Below are 22,722 nucleotides of genomic sequence, written 5' to 3'. Positions count from 1 at the left end.
ATGCCACAATGCAGAAGTGGCAGATAAAACTGAGACCAAACAAAGCCATCACAAAGCCCCTTTCATTTCACCACACATTAAAAAAAAAAATAATTGGCCATTGTCTTTTACTAGACTACAGACAATACATACAACTAAGGGCAAATGAGCACCTGGACACCTGAAAAAGGCCAATGCACAGTATTTTGCCCACATACCTTGCCACCACATGCCACGAATGTCACGGACATACTCACACGTGCAGAGGAATAGCTGAAGGTGTTTATTAAAAGAACTTTATGTCCTTGATTTAAACACAATAGCTCCACTCAAGATAGCAATGGGGGTGGAGAGCCTTGTTCACAGGGTGCAACCGCAACCTCACTGGCTCTGGGGAAATGCATAAGGCCAGCCTTGTTCTAAAGAATTTGGGTTTTTTCCACTGGTGTGAACACTTTGCCCAAGGGTAGGAGGAAAGGTGTGGGCGTAGTGGTGGAGAGGAGCTGCTGGTAGCTCAGAGAGTCGCAGTCAGATTGAGAGGCACCTAATGCAAATATCACTACCATAAACCAACCCCTCCCTTGGTCCAGCCTCGCTCAGGTACCTTCAAAGGTCAACCTTCTGGGCATGCCTGATTGCTGCCTCCCAGGGTATATAAACTGCCCCAGGAAGAAACAACCCATATTCAGCAGGAGAGAGGCTATCCCAAAATGAAGGCTTTCCTTGTTCTTCTGCTGGGAGCAGTCCTGTGCTTGGACTCAGGTAAGACAGCATGGAGAGTCTGCCCCGCATCCCCTCCAGCAGATCTTCAGCTAAGAGAAAAGACTTGTGATGGGGTTTGGCAGTGAGGGAAGAAATGCTGGCGCAGTTGTCCTATGTCATATTTGGTTTTTGATGGGGTGTCCTGTGTGTTGCATGGAAAAAAAATGCGTAGTCCCACTCTGCTGATGGTGTGATCCTAGTGCTGGGTAGCGCAGCTTCCAGGAAAGATAAATCCTATACAAAACTGAATTTAATTGAAATCAAAGCTATTTAAGCCAGACCATACACTTATATATGTGTGTGTGGTTTTTTTTAAGTGGGGTGGGAGGATTATTTTTCTTCTTCCCAGGCTGTCAAAATTGCAACATTTCTGCAAAGGTAAGTGTTGTTCCAACTTGTTTTCTGACTCTTCATTTCCATAGTGGCCTCTGATTGTTGGAATTTTAATAGGAGAGAAAAAGGGATAATGCTATGGTGTGTTATTTTCTAAACTGGATGGGTGGGATTTGGACAGTGTCACTATTTTTTTTTTTTGGCCTGACTGGGACAAAATGTTTTTAAACCAGCTTTTCCTTATTACCAGAGAACTGAAGAAGCACATCTGAGCAGAAACGTTGCTCATTCAGCAGAGGATGCCTAAGGAATAGGCTACGGGTCTCATGCAGTCCTGGCCAGATGCTCTCCTTTGCCAGCTTCCCTCAGGGTGCTCTGAAATTTGAATTTCATTGCATTAAAAGTCAGATAAGTGTGAGAGCAGAGTGCAGCACTACAAACAAACTGGGGTTTGGCTCCTTGCCTCTATGACTGCATCAGTCATTTATACCAGAAAGGCTTGGCCAGAGGGGGAAAAATGCTTCAAATCTCTTCTTGCTCCCTCTCTGAATAACACTAGTTTCTATTCCGTGTTCTAAAAGAGTATGTTAGGCATTAGGGTATTGAATTGACGGAGTTATGATCCAAGCCTGTGGTCATGGGGTTAAAATATATGTATATACATCGACTCTCACACTTGCAAGGCTCCAGTGATGCCCTGGGGCACAGGTAGGTAATAGGAACAGGTAATTGCACCATGCTCTCACTCCTCTGGGGACTATTTTTCATCAGGGCTAGACACTTCCAAGCTGCAATGCTTATTCTGCCTTTGCTTGATGAACATAACAGCACAGCAGATGTTAACAACACTGACTGTGTCCCCCATAGAGTGGCATGTCCACGAGGGGGTGGAAGCATGTGGTCACCTGGTTTTCAGAGGGAGGCAAAAGCTGCATTTGCACTTTCTTTTGTATTTGCTTTCTAAGAGGGAGTGATGGAGAAGACGAGTCACAAGTTGGTCAAATTGAGACAATGGGCTGTATGAGACCTTACTAATTGCCTGCTCCATCCTTCCCCTATCCTCTCTTCTCTCGCTATCTCTCTTTCATCCAACCCTGGCAACACTTCAGCTAACGTTCACAGACCCACCTGGTAATACATTAACATCTACAGAGACAGACAAATTGTATCAACCTGCCCTTCTGGGGACTTCATCCCTTCCCTGTGGGAATATCACAAAAAGCCTGTTCCAGACAGGAACTGAGATAAGCATCCCAAAAGAAGAGGAAGAAGCATTTGGGAAGCTCTTCCCCTTAACTGATGAGACCGGTCAATGAGACCAGCTGCTCCCTCACTGCACTGACTACATCTGAAACACCTTCAGCAACTGCAAAACTTGACTCTTACCTCAAGCGAGTGTACTATTCCCTACCAAAAATGGAAAAAAATGTTGTTTTCCTAGTAACAGAAGTTCTATATTCCTTTAAGTACCCACAGGAATAGTCCTGTTTCTCAGTGCAAGCACTAAATTGGATTCCCTAGAGAACTTCAGATAGATTTCAGGAAAAAATTCTTTACTGTAAGGGTGGTGAGGCACTGGAACAGGTTTCCCAGGGAAGTTGTCAATGCCCCATCTCTGAAAGTGTTCAAGGCCAGGCTGGATGAGGCTTTGAGCAGCCTGGTCTAGTGGGAGGTGTCCCTGCCCATTGCAGGGTGGTTGGAACTAGACGATCTTTAAGGTCCCTTCCAACCTGAACCATTCTGTGATTCTGTGATTCTGTGTGATTTGTCTTATAACCCCTCTTTGTCTTTTGCAGGTTCCTCTCTGCAGTGTTACAGCTGCAAGACACAGCTCAGCAACTCCTACTGTCAGACGGAAATGATCTGCAAGGAAAACGAAATGTGCAAGACAGATGTGATCAGTAAGGCCAAGTGGGGGTGGGCAATATCTTAGTTGTGATGTTGGAGCCCAAGCATGGTCCCAGCCTCAGATGTCCAAGCCAGCCCCACCTACTCTAGATACATTAGCTGGTGTGGACCAGCAAAGCTCAGTGTGCAGGAGGAAGAGAAAAGCCATCTGGGGAGAAAAGGTGATAAAAAAGCTTTCAGTGCTGCACTTGACATTGCAAATACCTACCAATGTCTCTCATCTCTACAAAATTGTGTTTGTGTCACTTTCATAACACCATAAATTATTTGCTTACAAGGGCAATAATTAAATTTATGGCTTTGAAAATTTTGGAACATGAATTAAAATGCGAGGAGCTGAGTCTGGTGAAACCTAGTCATGAAGTTAGGAGCATTCAATCACAGAGCTGACTTTAGGTGGATTCAATGAAAAGGATGGAATTTCACCTAAGACCTTCTACAGCCAGCTGTGAATGCAGCCATCTGTGTGTCTCTGGGTAAACTCCTTTAATAGATTACGGTTTAATTCTCCCATTCTAGATCTGGCAAAAAAGCATTCGCCCTGTCCAGATCTGTGGTAACAGCTCAGTTACTCTTAGACCTGAGGCACAAACCCCATCAGTGTCATGTTCAAACTCATCTCTGTCAGGCAGTTAATGCGATACCTCCAGTTGGCATTGTCCTTATTGGAAATGTGCAAATCCATGGCCATGCATTCACATGCAGGAGAGACAACACATTGTATAACCCACTGGCCCTGTACACTAAATTTGCATATGTCAAAGACTTGATGCCTAGAATAGATTGTGCAAGATCAAGAGAACTCATGCAGGTTCATCCCCCTGTACTCGGCACTGGTGAGGACCCACCTCGAATACTGTGTTCAGTTTTGGGCCCCTCACTACGAAAAAGACATTGAGATTCTCAAGAGCATCCAGAGAAGGGCAACAGAGCTGGTGAGGGGTCTGGAGAACAAGTCTTGTGAGGAGCGGCTGAGGGAGCTGGGGTTGTTGAGCCTGGAGAAAAGGATGCTGAGGGGAGACCTTCTCGCTCTCTACAACTCCCTGAAAGGAGGATGTAGAGTTGAGGGTTGGTCCCTTCTCCCAAGTAACAAGCGACAGGAGAAGAGGAAACAGCCTCAGGTTGTTCCAGGGGAGGTTTAGGATGGATATTAGGAAAAATTTCTTCATGGAAAGGGTTGTCAAGCATTGGAAGAGGCTGCCCAGGGAAGTGGTTGAGTCACCCTCGCTGGAGGTATTTAAAAGACAGGTAGACATAGTGTTGAGGGAAATAGGTTAGTGGTGGTTTTGGCAGTGTTAGGTTAACGGTTGGATTCGATGATCTTAAAGGTCCCTTCCAACCTAGGCAATTCTATGATTCTATGATTCTATAATCTACTGGTAACCAGCTGACTATCAATTGGCCACAGAAAAATAGGCTGTACCTCCCAGAAACAAATCAAACAATAAGTCTGTCATCTGTGACATGGGAATAGCCATGTTCCCATAACTTCCCTGGGTGTTGAAAGGCTCCATACAACAAAGATATGTGGGATAGGAGCAAAAATTACTCCATATGCTTGCTCCTCATCTGTTAATAGTTTAGGCTCACCAAAAGAGGTGTTAATGGCTACTTTTGTTATTAATTATTTAATTGTTATTAATAAAATTATTACAATTTCTGGAGTTGGTGCTGTTTTAGAAATTCCTAAGAATTGTGCTGTGGAATACACTGCCTTAAGCAGACACTTGGGGATTGATATCTTCCCCCCCACCGCTGACAAAGTGACACCCCAAAAATGCAGTCTGCTACAGTAAACATGCAGCTGTTTGGAAATACTCTTTTTCTATTTTTTTCAAGAAGTGAGCTAAGAATAGCATCTCATTATTCAGTTCCATGAGGCTTGGCTTGGCTTGCATTGAATCCTTGTAGTAATGGTCCTGCTTTTCTTCCAGAGGTTGCAGGACTCTTCACTATCATCAGCAAGGGCTGTGACCCGTCATGCGCTGCAGAACATCAGGACTTCAGCGTGGGCAACAGGAATGTCTCCTGCTGCAGCACCAACCTCTGCAACGTCAACGCAGCTGGCAGTGTGACGTACAGCTATGGGATGGCAGCAGGGATAGCAGCCAGCATGCTCTGGCCCTTCCTGAACAACAGACTGTGAGGAGCAAAGAGGATTCCTATGACCCCAGAAAGTCTTAGAGCACACTTCTTACAGGAATTTTAACCAAGAGCAATGCATTGTGTTGGACACACAGCATCCTTGGAGCTGATGGCACATCTTTGCTATATGATAGCTTCTTCATTACTGTTATTGTATTGCTGTAGTGCTACCAGATAAGAAAATATGTGTGCATGCTATCTGAATAACACTTAAAATATGCTTATTTCTGAATCAAGTGTGAGTTTGTTACCTGTATATCACTTAGTCATGTATTTCTGCACCAAGCAGTAACTGCAGTGGGTGTGTTGCGTGTCTGGCAATTGTTCAGTCCTTATCATTGCTGTGTAATGATGATATGTGCCGAGAGGTGCCATGGCAGAGCAGAATAGAGGTGTCATCTGTACCTCCAAAGCTTGAGGGGCTCTGGCTTATGATAAACTCTGGAGGGCACACACCCCAAGAAAACCCATGAAGTGTAACCACACCCCCAGGGGAACTTGCTTGTGACCTAGACACCCTAGCACTCTGCACGTTGTTAGCCACCGTACAAGATAAAAGTAACGCTCGCCTTCCCTGCTATGTGTGCATACAGCCATTCATATGCCTTCCCGTAGCTGTAGCATCTTTGGGATGGTGGGCAGGACTGCACGTTCAGGTACCTGGAGCACCATGGCTGGCAATTAGAGTGAAGTGGAAAGGGTGTCCCCATAGTGTCCTGTTTAACTGATCCAATTCTGGGATTACCAGTCTCCATCCTGGCCAGAGTGGTATCCCCTGAAAGTGCCCATCTCCCATAGGTAGGTTCTTAAGCTTTCTTCTCCAAGTTCCTCTTTGGTCCATTCCCCATGCCACAGCCTGTGACACAGGTCCTGTCATAATGTTGAAAAGGTGTTTATCTTAAAGGTCCTGTGAGGTTGCCTTGCAGACCAGGGAGAGTGCAGAAAGCAGATATCAGAGCTCGCATTTTCCCCTCTGGTTCCTTGATCTTGGAGGTGAACACACACCTGAGGGCACACCCCCAACTTCCAACCCCACATGAGATACAGTCAGTAAGAGATGGGGAGGTGGGAAGTGTAGGGAAAAGATGAAGGAAAACAAGAGCAGGGGACTAGGGAAAGGCATAAGGCTGACTCCTCTCCTCCTGAGGTACTTTCAGGACAGGGCTAGGAGGGCATGAGTAGGGGGAGACTGGTGTTTCCTGAAGGTTTGTTGGAGTCATGAGGATAACCATAGAGCCCTTTATTCCCTTCCTTGTAATAGGAATTTCCCTTCTTCACCCACTGATGTTTCCCCCTTCCTGCAACACCCTGCTGAAGCCAAAGTGGCTCTCTCCATTCGTCACATGTAGAAGATGAAGATATGACGAAGGAGCAGCTTAGTGCAACCTCTGGCATTGATACAATCATTATGTTTTTCCCTTTACTGGTGTAATGAATATGGCAACCATGCAAGCTTCAAATATACGGAAAACCATTTCAAGCCCTCTCTGTTACTGATACCAATAAGGTCAATGCATGCAAGGCAGACTTGATAGTTTTAACATCTCTCCTATACACTTACAGCCCCTCTATATAGTTATAGATTCTAAATTATAGTTTGCCTTCTCCAGATATTTTATTTTATGGACAGAAACTTGGGTGTTCCCACCTTGCACGGGGAGGTCCTGTACAATGTTTGTCAATGGCAGCAGAGAAAGCACCATACGAAATCACGGAATCACGGAATCTTCAGAGTTGGAAGGGACCTCTAGAGATCATCTAGTCCAACTCCCCTGCTAGAGCAGGATTGCCTAAAGCACATCCCTCAGGGCTGCATCCAGGCGGGTCTTGAAAATCTCCAGAGAAGGGGACTCCACAACCTCCCTGGGCAGCAAAGCTGCCTGAAAGAAACTCTCAAATAAGACCTCCAAGCAACACATACGTGAAGACATCTGGAAAAACAAGGTAGGAAACATTCTGGAGAAGGCCACTGTGTCACATGTGCCTCCTCGACAAAAGAAGACAAGGCTGGTATCAGCAGAGTGTACAGATGGGCCTGGGGGAGCCCCAGGTGGGAGTGACAAGATAGGCTGGACCTATGAAGTCAAGGAGCTGTGAAGTCAGGACAACAGTGGGTGGAGGACTAAAAGGGGAGGGAGATTGTCCAAGAGCTCTATATTTTCCTCTCTCATACCCTTAAGAACTATTGGAGCTGCAAAGGATGTGCAGAGCCACAGGCTGAAATAACAAAGAAGCACTTCCCTGATGGAAATCAGTCATCTGGAGGACCCATAACCATGGGACAAGAGCCAACATCAAATTTTGGATGAAGTCACATGTCTGAAATTAATGACTCTGTCTGCTGTTGTGAAAGATAAAAGTACATAAATCCTTGGGACTCAAGGCATTAACAAGCTGCTCATTGTAGGAAGCAGGGAAGGGGTTTCCCCAAAGGAATATCCAGAACGAACTGCCTTCCTCATACGAGACAAGTCTACTCATTGGCGGAGGGAGGATATGGGACGGGTGAGATGATTTATTCTGGCTTTTGCTAACCTCCTGAGTATTAGTCACTAAAAAAAGGGCTCATTCAGCTGTACATCTCCCAGACAGGCTGTTTTCTACGTGGCTGACCAGCTCCATGAGCTCTCCAATCCAAGGGCTCATCTTCTTGCACTGTAAGAATGTCCCTGACACACTACTGGCCTGTGCCCACTTTCTGAAATAGTTCCCAGGCAGTCACACACATCCTTATCCAGTGGCCTTTTCCACAAGCAATTTGGCTACAACAGCCCCTTCTGGAGACTGGGAGTTTAGCTGTACAGAAATGGCCAATGCATGTTAGCCAACACCAGAGCCATACAAGTCCCCAGGGTCACTGGGTGACACACAGCCTCTCCAGCTTCTGGAGAGGTCAAACACATTCAACCCTGAAAATAAGAGAGGTGTCAAAAGTCTTTAGCATGAATGGAGTCTGTTTACCCGTGTCATAGCGTATCGGTACCATGTGCAACAACATCTACTTGCTGGAGCACAGCATTTAGGAGTTTCTTGCTGGAGCCAAGACTTTCCCATGCTCTGGTGGTTGAGACCTGAGGTCTAGACCCGTACAGGCTGAAGGGACGATTCCTCCTCCCAGTTTCTTCTCTGTATATATTCTAGAAGGAGTCCATGGTCAACTGCTGAGTGATTCGCCTCTGGATTTGTCTGGAGATATATCCTCTCTGTGGATATATGTGGAGTTTTTTCATGCAGTGTTGGAGGGGTGGGAGATTAGATAGTTTAGAGAAGGGAGAGTCCCAGGGAGAGGCAACTGGGAGAGTCCATGACTGGGATAGACACAGTAAAGAGCAGGGTAGGAAGCCCCTGTGGACACGATGCAGTGCTAGCCGGTGAAACTCGCTGCTACTTGATGGGTGCCTGGCACGGCACTCGCAATAGGACAACACTGCATTTCCATGCAGGTTACCGACAGACAGCCTCAAAAACAACCCTTTAAATTCTGGGAAGGGTTAGGAGGTGGCAAACTGGAGCGGACAAATGACTCAGCCACAGGGTCAGAACCTGGGCTGGGCCAGGGTAAGACTAGGAAGAGGACTGTTTTCCCAGGTGCTGTGACAGCATGTTGGCAGAAAGGCTGGCTTCCCCTCCTGCCTCATAAACCCCTAAGAAACACAAACAGGACTCAGTCCCTCCCGCTCTATTCTGCACCCTTTGTCAGCAGCGTGCTCAGTCAGTCCAGATGATCTGGCATCACGCAAGCCCTGGTTGAAAGTTGATTTACTCTCTGGATGGTAAGAAAAAGGGCTGAAAGCTGTTTGCTGGGAGAGGCACAAGCACATTTATTTCAAAAAACAAGGTTGTGGTGGGGTTTTTTTGCCCATGCAAGTTGTTTCTTGACATTACTGGCTGAGGGGCTTTTCAGTTCTATCTTTTCTCCACTTATCAAAAGGCCTAAAATTGAGGATAGTCTCTTTAAACAACTCAATCCATCATGTATGCAAGAGATTTCTATTCCTCCAGGATCAAACTGCACTTGATTTGTTTAAATAATATATAGCTGGACAATAAAATGGATGGTTTCTTGTTTTCAAGGGCAGCAGCTGCACTTTTCCAAAGGCTATGGTTGCATTATGGACTGAACGTAAACGTAAAATTCTGCAGTGAGGTTACCTCTTACAGATGGGAAGAGTAAAGCAACTCTGATCTTAAGTGACCATTTTGGTATGACTTTTATGGTAGGAAACATTACAGATATATGTTCAGATTAAAAGTAAAGTATTGCTTCTATTATTGTTATGGTGCTGTATTTTCTACTGGTATTATTAGCTAGTATTCATTATCTCTGTGGATAAGGGTTAGGGCATACAGTATTTCCTATGGCCCAGTAGAAGTTACACCCAGTGCCTGTACCTGGTCTGAAAAACATCGCCAAGGTCCCCTGAATTCAACCTAATTTGCGGCAGCTGGTTAAAAGCATTTGACCACGCTGGAGAAAGTCTCTGGGTCAGAGAGGCCGGCATCTATGGACCAGCATCTATGGACCAGCAGCTTCTTGCTGTGCTCCACATTTCTTTCGTGGCCTGGGGCAAGTTACACAGTGTCTCCATACCTCTGCCTTGTACAGATGTTATCAGGTCCAACACATCAAAAGATGTTCAAATAGTGACTTTAGTGGGGCCAGGGGAGAGACTTAGGCTCAAAATAAGCTCAAATAGAATCAGCTAGCATAACAGAGCTAGGGAATAATTACCCGCTACCAATCCACCCTGTAAAGCCACATTCCTGCTTTGAATTATCCACACACTGTTGTGCAATGAGGCTTTTTGTGATCCAAATAGATTAAAGAGAGAGCTTGCAGTTAGCTCTGTTCTGACAGCTATTAAGCCACCGAACAGTCACTAAAAGCCACCAAAAGACCTGCCCTTGGATTGCAGAATGACCGTAAAATAACTGTACCCACCACTCACCCGGGCCAAGGCTGACCGGACAAGGCTGATGAAGCCAAGTTCTTCCCATGCCATTTTGAATAATCCCACTCCCATCCTGCCACTTGACAGCTCTGTGTGACAGAAAGATCCCTCACTAGCTGCTTCCTGACCTTCTCTTGAGCTCTCTTAATGCCTTTCTAAGCTAAATCACGGGACTCCTTGCAAACCAGATGCTGCACCCATGATTACTCTGTTGATGCTTTCGATACACAGCTCCTACTGCAGCCCCGACCTCCTCCCTATCTGGCTTCTCTGATTCCTCATCCACAAACCCATATTATGGGGGCATCACCTTATAAAGCCACCAACTCATTAAAGCACCTCTTGCTGTGAGCTTGTACCAGAATTTGTATACACCCATTGCGTTCACTACCCACACTGAAATAGTCTCTATGCCCTTCATGGGCACATGTTCACCCCTGCTAATGCTTCCCCATATGAAACACTTAAAGACACCATGGCCCTTTCACAGTTCTGGACCCTTTCACAGCTCTGCTGGTGGCCCTCTATGGCTGGGATAGTTTGACTGCCTCCATACACCTCCCCTGCAACAGAGATGACAGGTAAGGAAAATGCTTTGCTCCTTCATCTCTTGTTATTTTCAGTAAAGATTCAATCTGGCATTGAGGGAATTTGTGGAATGAGGACTTCACCCACAGCAAGTGGGTGAAAATGGAGTGATGGGCAGGGAAGGGACGTGTTTTCATCAAGGGTCATGGCATATTGAGTTATTTGCAGGGACCCACCTCTCTTCCTGGGTCGCTGTGCGGTGCCACACACACAGGTGCCTTCTGTCCAAAGTAGTTGTGTCTTCTGCTCAGAGTTTGCATTCAGGTGCATCGTTTAAACTTGCTATCTGCAATGTAGTACAGGTAAAATGTTTGCTCTCACAGAAAAATTCAAGAGAAAATGATGTAATCTCTGTCTGTAACATGCAAAGTTTCTGTAGTGAAGAGAAAGGTGTTCTTCCTGCTTAAAATACTGATGTTCAAGCACGGACTAGGGTTTTTTTGACACCTATTCAACTGTAGTAATTAAAAAGAGAGGATGGTGTGGGTAAAATTTCAAATAGTCAGTTGAGATGCAATAACTGGAGTACATCTGACTTGTTCTGTTCCTCTACATGTGAAATGAGCTTTAGAAAAATAAAGGAAGCCTGGACTTGACATAAGAATTTGACTATTCAAAGTTTAAATGGGAATATATAAAAGAAAACAATTAAGAAAACAACCTTGTCTGCTCTTTGTCTTGAGTGCTGTAGAGAATGGCAATCCTTTGCCAAGCGTGTAGTGCTCGTGTGCAGTCGCTGCTTCTGGACTGGCCCCAAATGTCTTGTGGTAAAATGTCAAAGCATTTCACAACAGTTCTCACACCCATGTACCATCAAAGATGGCTGTTTCCCTGCCCTTCATAATCCCATGCAATTAATTTTTTCCTTTGCTGTTTTTGCAGCAAATGCTCTTCTACCAAGTACTCTTCAAATGCAGCAGCTCTACCCTGCTTCTCCTCATCCTTCCCCTAGGAGGATGGAGAAAAGAAGCATTTGCCTTTGCCATGGAGACTTATTGATGTGATGTCTTCCAGTGTCACGGGAAGCAAGGAGTCTGAAGCCAGTTATAAGCATGTCCATGTCAGAAGTGCTACAATAGCTGCCCCTCAACCTTGAATCTACTCAAGAAGTGATGATCTGAAGAGCTGGCATTTGACACAATGACAATGAGAAAGAACAATCCTGGCATGAAGAAATACCTCACAAATAAAAGCTATACGTCTCAGAAAACAGGGGCACTCACAGGGTGAATGGAAAATTGTCCCAGAGTCTCCACTTCAGAAGTCTGAGGACAGTCCGTCCTCATCTTGCTAATGTAGAAAGAGCTGCTGTCCCAAAACCCAGGGAAGATGAGAAGGCACAAGTCAAGAGCCCTTTAGAAGCCTAAAGAAGTGAACAAAGAAACCTCATTGACATCCTTGGCACCTGTAAATACAGAGCCTGCAAGCAGCACACCTGGAGGGAAGGGTGAGCACGTGTGGGCACGAGAGATACAGCATTTGTTTTGCTAGCTGGCACCAGGGATAGGCATTAAAGGCAGCAAAGAACAGAGACATTTTTCTGAGTCTCACTGTCTTTCCCTCCCTGAATTCAAAATGGCCTCTGAGGATAAAACAAAAATGCTCCTTATCCCTCTTATCTCCTCCTCCTTCCTGGTCCACCCAATGCCTATGTCTATCACCAGCACCAGGACACAGCAATCAAACCAATAGCTTTCTCTCACCCAGACTATGCCCTGCTCCAACGTCCCTCTCATCTCATTCACGTTCCAGCTACACCATTTCAATAACTACTTCCATGACCTGGTTTTGTACAGATTTGTGTCTGTAGGCCAGTCTCCTCTGTCGCTTCCCTTAACATCTATGAGAGCTGAGGTCACCATGTGGCCTTTTGCACAGACAGGATAGCTCTCTGGTTCCAAAGTTCTTTGAGGCATTCAGATGGGCAGAAAGAACACATGTATGCATGTTTAAGTGTGACGGTTGAAAGAAAAGAGGATAGGAATCAAAAAGTTGTTCATTCACATAGAAATACAGTTACTGAGCGCTGAGATTTTACTGGAGTGCACACAAGTAGCTTCTGATGGAAGGTTAATCACAAGGCAGAACAGCTATCCCAGGAAATCTTGCCTAGCTACTTTAAAAACCTCAGCAGTCTCATTTGTGCATAGAGTTTAACGGATGTTAAGTCTAAGCTAAGAAAAAATGTTGCAAGGTTCTTGCAAGGAAAAAAGGTTCTTGCATGGCTTTTATCAGTGACATCTGAATCCATAAGAGTCAAGAATTCACTGATGGTTGGATTACCAAAGGAAATTCAAATGAAGTCATTACTTGGGTGTCCACCAAAATATGTTGTCCCCTTGCAATGCTCTTTTTACATTATTGTATGGGTTCTGAGCCCCATTTAGGGATAAATCAAGCCCAGCAGCACGTAGCCGCGCAACCCATTATTCTACCTGCTAAGATCCTGCTTAACGAGCACTGGAGGTGGGGTATCATAGAATCATAGAATCACAGAATGGTTTGGGTTGGAAGGGACCTTAAAGATCATCTAATTCCAACCACCCTGCCATGGGCAGGGACACCTCCCACTTGACCAGATTGACCAAAGCCCCATACCTCAGAAATGCAGGAAGAAAAGTATTTTCTTCAAAACCGTGGAACCCAAAATGCAAACCACTTACTACTTCTCTAACCTTCCAGGGATGAGGCCAGCAAGTTCCAGGAAAAGTATCTCAGGACCAGAGACCTTTCTGTAGAAAGTAGAAAATATGCAAAGAACCAAAATAGAGGACCTGGAGTCTAGAAAGCTTGCTTATTCCCCACACGTGTAACAAAACAGCTGTCTATTTTCCTACACATATTCCATCATGCTTTCTGTAAAGAAACACAAAATGCAAAGGGTGGAGCAGAAATACACAGGAAGCAAATCTACAATACTGTGTGGATACTCCAAGGTAAATTCTCTGCCATCACCACCCTGGTGATTCACCATGAAATAAAAAACAGCGGACACCTTTACATCACAGAAATTACACTGAAACATTTTCTTCCATGCTTCTGGCTTCAGGATTAAAATGTTGACATAAACAAACCCAAAGTCCTCACAGTAAAGCGGAACATAAAGCTGCCTCTTTCCTGTTGAATGTGTGATAAGAAGCAGACAACATCCTGAAGACAACCAAGGATGTAGGAGGCAAAGTGACTATGCGTTCACTCTCTGAAGAAGGTTGGTGAAGGAGGGCTGTGCTGGTCTACCTCACATAATGGGGCTGTCTATTCAAGAACAGTCTAAGAGGAGAAGGGCATTATCTACCATCAATATCTTTAACAACATGCTAAGGCAAACACAGAATTCAGGAATAACACTGCTGTCCCAAAATAGATCCCACACATCAAAACCAAGTGAACATTTCAGTTATGTCGTACCTTATTATCATAGTCACATCTCTTAAACAGTACCTAACCAGAGTTGACATTAGACTTACCAGTGTTTTCAGCAGAAATGAAGTGCAAATGACTTTCATCTTACTCATGTGTAGAATAACTTTCAAAACTACCTAGCTCTCCTCCAACCCAGCAGAGGTGCTGCCTGGTCACTTCCTCCTTCATCACCCACTTTTGCCACCCCACATACCCCAAACCCTTTGAGTTTGGGGTACAGATAAAGCCACATCTCGAATACTGTGTTCAGTTTTGGGCTCCTCACTACAAGACAGACACTGAAATGCTGGAACATGTCCAGAGAAGGGCAACAAAGCTGTTGAGGGGTCTGGAGCATAAGTCTTATGAAGAGCGGCTGAGGGAACTGAGGTTGCTTAGCCTGGAGAAAAGGATGCTGAGGGGAGACCCTATTGCTCTCTACAACTACCTGAAAAGAGATGGGCATTGGTCTCTTCTCCCAGGTAACAACTGATAGGACAAGAGGAAATGGCCTCAAGTTGTTCCAGGGGAGATTTAGACTGGATATTAGGAAAAATCTCTTCACTGAAAGGGTTATCAAACATTGGAATAGTCATCCCTGGAGGTATTTGGGTAGATAGATGGGTAGATAGATGGGTAGATGTGGTGCTGAGGGACATGGGTTAGTGGTGGTTTTGGCAGTGTTAGGTTGATGGTCGGCCTCAATCATCTGAAAGGTCCCTTCCAACCTAGATGATTCTGTTATTCTATGAATTACATCAACACAGATTGCCACGGCACTGGCACAGACAAAATGGCCCCTGGCATATGGAAAAACTTGTTTCATTGGTGCCCAGAGCTGAGTGTTATTCCTGTCCATAAACTCTTATTTGGGGTTTTTGGGGGCTATCCCAAATGATGCATCCTTGTATGACAGGGCAGTACCATACGTCTCTCTTCTGTGCCGTACCAAACACATCATCTTGGCAACAGATGGATCAATTAACGGTCCTCCAAACTCCATCTTAAATCAAGCTGTTCATTCTTTTCCCCATCTGTTAGTAGAAGACTAACTCATTTCTTGTGCACACATTTCTAATTTACAGCCTTGCTTTTTTTCATTGACAGATCCCACCCATGTGTCCATTGCCACCATCTTTCTTATCTCAGATAGGTCTTCCATTCCGAGTTGCCTGCTGTTGAGTATGTCCTTATTTGGGAACCTTTTCTCCTTCTGCTAAGAAATCCCAGCTCTTTTAGTCTGATATGCTGTGCATTTCTGTTTTCATCTTAGCTTTTGTATGGGACTTCATCTCCCTTGGGCACGGGTGGTGATAAACGCACCCACATTGCAAGCGTGGTCTTGTTGGTGCATTGCACAACGGCCTTAGTCCTGCACTGTCCTCCCTGACGCAGCCCCTAATCATGACAGCTTCTTCACGCTTCATCGGGTGTCTGACGTATACGCAGCATGTGATCAAGATATTCTTATGTCTTTCATCTCTCCAGTAATTTACAGGTGACCTTTTAGTTTACCGTATAACTTACTTATTACAGCTATGATGTTATTAGTATATAATATGCTTCCAAGCCACCTGGTTGTTTACGATATCCTGATCCTTCTCTGCACTGCTCATGCATCCCAAATTCGTATCATTGGTAAATTTCATTAATGTGATCCCATTTAACATCGGTCAAGGTCTTTACTCAAAGACCATTTCCTGAGGATCTGCACTACTGACCTCCCCCAGATTCATCCCCCTCCAAGCACTGTAAAAAACTTTTAGCCCTTCCATTTCAAATCTTCTAAAAACTTCTCACTCAGCTTATATTGACTTAATTTCCATTATGCCATCTTAAGAAATATTCCCATGTTATATTTTTATATTCCTTTGATGAACTCTTGAAAATCAGACTTTATTAATGTGAAATCAGGAAGATCATCATCTTGGTGTTTAAGCCTTTGTGTATTTTTCATTATTGTCTCCTTCAAAAATTGTTCTTAATCCTGGCCTGCTATTGAGGTCAGACAAATGACAGAAGGACATTTATGCCTCCCCTCTTTAATTTAGGTGATAAACACTGAACTTGTGATATCGTCTTGAACTTGACCAATCTATGAACAATATGTGGGAGTGGACCTGGACCTCTTGTTCTATATGCCAGTTCTCTAAGGGTTCTGTGATGGAAAATATCCTGTCCTGCTTTGCCTCAACTTGAATACATTAAACTTTTTTTCCACCTCAGATGTGTTTATTTCTATTTCTGGACACCTGTTTCTATGCTGTCTTTACTCCCAAAAGTCAAAAGCAATTTCTATATTGAATGAATAAGTGGTTTAATTCAACATTTATTTTTCATCTATCACATCTTCACTACTTTCATCTCCCAATATAAGGGCTGAAGAATTTAAATAAACATTTAATGTCCTTCCTGAGATTTAAGTCATTTGACTATTGCAAATTTTTACTTTATGTATTTCTTAACTTCTGCTATATAAATTTGTCTGCTGTTCAGTTTTCCCTTCCATTCTTTTAGGCTTCCCTCTCATTTTTAGTATAATGTTCGAAACGGTTATTCACCCATTTCAGGCCACAGTTATTCTTCTGTAGATGACTTTTCTCCACTTTTCCTCTTTGTTACAGAAACAAATTCCAGACAGGTTTCTGAATCTTTGATTTCAGGCAACAACAGGCTTGCATCCACATCCTTGAACTCACAGTTCACTCACCGTTTTTTTAGCCACCCTATATCAACGTTTATCTTTGGTATCTGTTAGCTGAATCAATCCAACACTCACCTGGATCAGGTGTGAATATCTTTCTTAGTGTGTTAGCCTCCTGAGCTCAGCCATCAGACTATGTCATCTCAAAAAAAATGTATCTGCAAGGGGAGGAGATATGGGGGAGCAAGGGAAGAGAAAATTGTTCTGTGTTAAGCTGAAGCCAGATTAGATGAAAATGAATATGAACAGCTAAACTCTGGGCAGTCAAGTGAGCCCTGGAAACATGTAGGACACCCAGAAGAAACACACCTAAAGAAGGCAAATGGAGAGAGTATTGGCTGGGGTCATTTCAGTTAGATACATGGATGAATGAGTAAGGAGTTTGATCCTACTGGGAAGGTTTGGCACAGTTCTGCATGGGGATGGCATTTCTTTCTCCAATTTGAGCAAGAATGTCCCTTAATTTGAGGCACTGACCCAAAAGTAGGGTTGGCAAAAAAAAAGATACACGATAAAGACCCATTTGAGAAATATTGCCCTCTTCAGCTGTCATTTGCAAGCACGTACCAAAGCTATGAACTCTTCATGAAGCATAAGGGGAGGGTGGAGAATATGAATTATTGAGAAGGCTGGAGACCATGCATCAGAGCCATTCTCATTTGCATCTTCAGAAGCATCCCTGCCTTACTCATGACCAAGTGGACAGATTTGTAATGGTTGATCCTTTATTATTAAAATCACAACAGGTTTATTATGCTGGAAGTTTACTACATGCCAGGGTGTGAACTCTGGATAGCCCATGAGTAGTTTGTGATTGCTCACTACTCTCCTTGGCAAAGAAGTCTTGTTGATGCCCCATCCAAATTATTCTGTAACCAGATTCAGCCACGGTTATTGATGCAGTAGTTATTCATGCTTTTGCCTTTAGCAACCCTTTTTTCTTCCAAATTAGCCATGAAAGTAGCCTCCTCAGAAAAACATCCAACATGATTATAGACAATCATCTATTCAGTTCAACTGAGCAACATCCTGTCATTAGGCAAAAGGAAGACATACACCCAGAACACGGACAAGAAGTCCCTAACATAATGTCACATTAAAGAAAATGTGTTCGTTAACAGCAAAATCTTTCTAGTGGTTGGGAAAGCAAAGCACTATTTCCACACCTGTAGCCTGAGCCTACACAGAAGCTTCCCCACTGGAGCCCAGAGCAAGCTTCTTCCATCAGTCATTTCCCTAGTACAGCTCCACCCCAAAAGCAATGCTGAGAATGTAGGTAGAAAGAGGCCAGTGGAATTTTTCCATCACTGTGACATGAGCTGTTATTACTGCTTTACCTGCAAAATAATCTCACAGTCCCACAAGTTAGACCTCTCGTCTATGAGCCAACAATATTCATACCCAGCCACATCCTCGGGTTGATCTGCTCTCAACATCTGAAGATGCTTTGAAGGCAGCAGCCTCCAAAAAAAACTGCAGTCCAACAGAAGTGTCTGAGCCATTGCAGTGTCCTGTCCAAATCCTGACTGTTAATCTCAAAGACATCTGGAATGAACTGTTCTTCTGAGACTTTCTTCTCCACGTCCTTTCAAAACCCATTCCTAGGGACTCATACATGGGTATAGAATAATAGAATTGCCTAGATTGGAGTGACCTTTCAGATCACCTAGTCTAAGCATCAACCTAACACTGACAAAAACCATCACTAAACCATATCTCTAAGCACTACATCTACCCGTCTTTTAGATACCTTCAGGGATGGTGATTACACCACTTCCCTGGGCAGCCTGTTCCAATGTTTAATAATCCTTTCCGTGTAAATTTTTTCCTAAGATCCAGTCTAAACCTCCCCTGGTGCAACTTAAGGCCATTTCCTCTTGTCCTGTCGCCTGTTCCTTGGGAGAAGAGATCCACTCCCACCTCTCTACAACCTCCTTTCAGTTGAGTTGTAGAGAGCGAGAAGGTCTCCCCTCAGCCTCCTTTTCTCCAGGTTGAACAACCCCAGCTCCCTCAGCTGCTCTTCATAAGGTTTGTGCTCCAGACCCCTCACCAGTCTTGTTGCCCTTCTCTGGACACAAGAGTTTTCCACTGGCCACTCAGCTCCTTATCAGAGACAGTTAAGTTTTGTCAGGACATTTGACCTTGCACCTTCCAAGTCAACAAACATTGAAGTGTGATGCAGCTAACAAAATACACACCTTTACTATGGAAAGGCCTCCCATAGTAAATATTTTGAAAAATGCCTTTCAAAGCCAGTGAAGAGAAACAGGTAATTCACAGTGCCATTCATTTTTTGATGAGGCTTTTGTCTAAAGCAGTTTTGATGAATTGTGCATGTGTCTGCCTGACTGTAAAAACAAAGACATATGGTGATTCACCCAAGAGACATCTATGTTATAGAAGAAAAGCTTCACTTAAATCAGATGACTCCACCTTGGGTTTTTGTGTCCTGCTTCAATCTGTTTGTGACTGTGCAAATTTTCGAAGGTTATTGTCTTCCGCATTTTCTGTTAATTACTGTTCCCTCAACTTTTGGCCCTGGCCACACAGATCCCAATGATGGGAACTGGCTTCTTTTTAGGCTTACTGTTTAGATTAGCTCATGGTGAAGCATCTAGGTCTGTATCATCTGGCGATAGACACTGCTGCTAACATGGGACATGAAGCAGTAGCGTGAGGGATGGGCTTCCTGATACGTCTATCAGACCTGTCAGTCAAAGGTACTGCTGCTCAAATTGAAGGGTTGACAAAGTGATGTCAATCACTTCAATGCTCAGAGACTCAGTTACAGTCCCTGGTTTTGACAAAGGTAAGTGATATCTTAAGTTAATAGGGAGAATTCCATTTCCTTTTTCCATCCCCTGCACAACCAAAATCTAGTTGATAAAGAGGGAAAAATCTCCCTGCTAAGGGGAGGGAGGAACCAGGCCCTGCAATTGGCTGGTTTTTGTATGTTGTCCACTCCTGCACTACTGCAGAAGGTTTCTCAGAGGCTGACATTGCCATCAGCTGATCAAAGTGTGAACCAAGACATCAGAGTCTCCCAACCAACAGAAACCCCCATGAATACTCCCAGCACCCTTCAGCCTTGGCTCTAAATCATCCAACTTTCAGATGAAAAAGTACATGGTCACAATATCCTCTTGCATGCTAGAACACGCACTTTTGGGTCACAATGCAAAGGCTTTCACATATGGTTTGCAGCAGCTATCACCAGGACAGAAAGGGGAATCACAACATAACAATGAATTGAAGAGACTTTCATCTGAAGACACATCCAGGCTACATCTACACTGGTCTTTAAAAGGGGACAGGATCCATTCTCTGATCCTGACGACAATCGGCACAGCTCATACCTGCATAGCTGAATTTTCTTTTTCCCCAAAAACTTAATGGCCTCATGGGAAACATCCTTGGCCCATGGTATGCTTCAGAGTGTGCCTGGGCACTGCCTGGGACAGATACAATGGGTTCAGGTCATAACAGGGCCATGGAACATGCAAACTGCTACACATCCTATGCACTTTTCAAGTCCGTGGCAGGATTGGTACAGGTTAAAGAATCCCTAAAATCCTTGACTTGTAGATATCCATCCTTCTGGGATGCAGTCCAGAAACATGCGTCAGACACTTTGCATGCCCTCTGAAAATTCCTGGGAGACCTACATTCCCAGGGCTGACCAAGCACAGCTGGTGAGGTGATGCCTGAAGGGACTGTCCTCGACCCTGTGGCTAGAAGAAGAGGAACCTGCATATGTAGAGTCCATGTCCTTGGACTTGCCTTTTTTCTCTCAGAACACTGAACAGAGCAAATTTCTTTTTCCAAAAATACAGCGGGGGTGGAGGATTTCCTCCCATCTGCAGAAGTGCACCTGCTTTTTAGCCTAGAGTGTGCTTAAGCCAGAACTTGGGAGATGTGAATGCAATTTCCTTCTCTGCTTGGAGAGGTTCAATTTCCCATTTCACATCTTTAGACAGGGTATGCAAACCACCAAAATGAAGCACAGACATGGGAGGAAAGGGATAAGAGGTCTTTCTTTAGAGATTAACTGAGTCAGCGCTGGGACTCTGGATTTCTCTTTGATATCCCCCCTATATGGGGACACTTGTGTTTTGTATAGAACAGCCCCTGGAAGACCTAAAGGGCTCCTAGGAGAAGGGTGCTCACGGAGTCATGCTCACACTTTCACCCTTCTGCAGCCCGATGAAACCTGCATTCCTTTCTGCCCAGTGGCAGAGTTTCATCAGGAGGGTGGAGAGCAACTCCACCCAAATAAGCCTATAGTCTTGTTATAAGTGCACACCCGTGAAAGGTGTGAGCTTCGATTAGCTGAACATGTCATCAAGCATCACTGCAGCCATGGCCACAGACAGCATAGTTTCCCACTGCTGAGTCACAGATGAACATGGTAGACCCCACAGACACAGTCATCCAAACGGTCCCCAGAAAAAAATCTACCTCACCTGAATCACAGAAGCTGAACTCAGGTTGACTCAATATGTTCATCAGTAGTCTCTCTGTTTTCCTATACTCCAGCCATCACCATGATATCTGGGAACCTAATGGCAGACTCCATCCTGAGAAGCAGCTCCCAAGAAAGGCATTGACATCAGGTAGACTGATGTCACGGCTACAATGCCATGGCCACAGTGTCAAACACAGTTGTTTGATGCTCATCTCATGACAGAAAGATACATTCTGCTTATACCTGGGACTGGAGTTGGCTGTTGTTACAAGGCAACATCTAGTTCTGGGTTGGGCAATGCAGGAGAGAAGGTGGTAAATCAGAGGCAGTTTGGAGATGGACCACCAGAAGGGTTAAAGCTCTGGAGGACAGGCCTTCCAAGGAAGGAGTCAAAGAGACCATCAAAGTTTATCAAAGGGATATCCTAGAAAACTGTGTCTCCCTTGAGGAGAAGAAAGCTGTAACAGTGAGCAATTAAGTTTAGTAGAGGGGTTTAATGAGAGCCACTGGCTGTAGAAGCTTTATAAATCAGAGTAGAAATATTTTACGTAGGGATTAATTTACATATGGCTGATAACTGACCACTGTAAAAGCTTATCAGACCTTAGTGTGGACTCTCTGTCACAGGACTTCTTTACAAAATCTGGTTTCTTTTTCATTCAAACAAGAATTAACTGTAACAGAAGTTTGATCAGATAGTTATAAAGCATGTCGCCTTCTTGCCTGTGAACACTGAATTTCCATCCTCTGCCTTTCCTTGCATATGTGATAAGCAGAGAGAGATTATTACCTTATAAGGCCAGTCTCACAGGGGCAGGCTGATAGTGGTTTTGGATTGATACCACTGAAAATTCAGAGAGGTTTTTGGCACAGAAGCCTTTCTCCCTCCACACCACGCCTCATTTATATTCTCAGATCTTCAGACCTGAAGTAACATTTCAACCGGAGTCCCTTACGGCTCCTGTCAGTCAGTCTTCAAAATGTTGCTCAGGGTTTATTCTACCATTGACACAGACAGATAGGAATTTAGGTCCTCCTGAGTCCTACGAGCTGTCTAAGGCTGTCCTAACTGCTATATCAAACCACTTCTTTCACATATTTATCAAGATCCATCTTAAAGCATGTGGGATTTCTACTTTACCTTTGCTTTTAGAAGGGACTCAATTTTTCCTAGAGTTTAAGAGCCTACCTTTCATTGCCAGTCTAATTTAATTCATGCTAGTCTTATGTCAGCTCTAGTCCAGTGTGACATTTTAGCTTAAGGAGTTTTAGTTTCTGTAGATCTGTTTTCAGTGCTCCTGGGGAAAAAAAAATTATATCTCCACTCAACCTCTGTTCTGTCAAACTAAAAAGGGCCAGTATTTTCCAGAGTCATCTTTTGGGGTGGATCCTGTTCTCCCAGTCTTCTTCCCATTAGTTTCCATCTGTATTTTTTTTTTTCCATCAAGAGTCCATTATTTCTTGATAGGGGCAATGAAATTCCA

The 22,722-nt window shown here is 44.2% G+C and overlaps 1 protein-coding gene across 1 annotated transcript; it reads left to right on the top strand.

Annotated features, from left to right (window-relative positions):
• Positions 1–539: 539 nt before the first annotated feature.
• On the top strand, positions 540–5,305 carry LOC128906018 (prostate stem cell antigen-like). Its single transcript, XM_054192802.1, has 3 exons — positions 540–741; positions 2,871–2,975; positions 4,917–5,305. The coding sequence occupies exons 1-3, from the start codon at positions 690–692 to the stop codon at positions 5,126–5,128; spliced, it is 369 nt and encodes a 122-aa protein (XP_054048777.1). The 5' UTR covers positions 540–689; the 3' UTR covers positions 5,129–5,305.
• The last annotated feature ends 17,417 nt before the right edge of the window (positions 5,306–22,722 follow it).

The sequence above is a fragment of the Rissa tridactyla genome, chromosome 2 (assembly GCF_028500815.1).
Source record: "Rissa tridactyla isolate bRisTri1 chromosome 2, bRisTri1.patW.cur.20221130, whole genome shotgun sequence".
Taxonomy (NCBI): Eukaryota; Metazoa; Chordata; class Aves; order Charadriiformes; family Laridae; genus Rissa; species Rissa tridactyla.
This window is presented reverse-complemented; position numbering and strand designations above follow the sequence as displayed.

Bases quoted from the DNA above. Each gene is read 5' to 3' on its own strand.
- LOC128906018 (XM_054192802.1), top strand. From the start codon at position 690: ATGAAGGCTTTCCTTGTTCTTCTGCTGGGAGCAGTCCTGTGCTTGGAC. The intron at 742-2,870 runs GTAAGACAGCAT...TGTCTTTTGCAG, and splicing joins AGTCCTGTGCTTGGACTCAG to GTTCCTCTCTGCAGTGTTAC. The intron at 2,976-4,916 runs GTAAGGCCAAGT...CTTTTCTTCCAG, and splicing joins GTGCAAGACAGATGTGATCA to AGGTTGCAGGACTCTTCACT.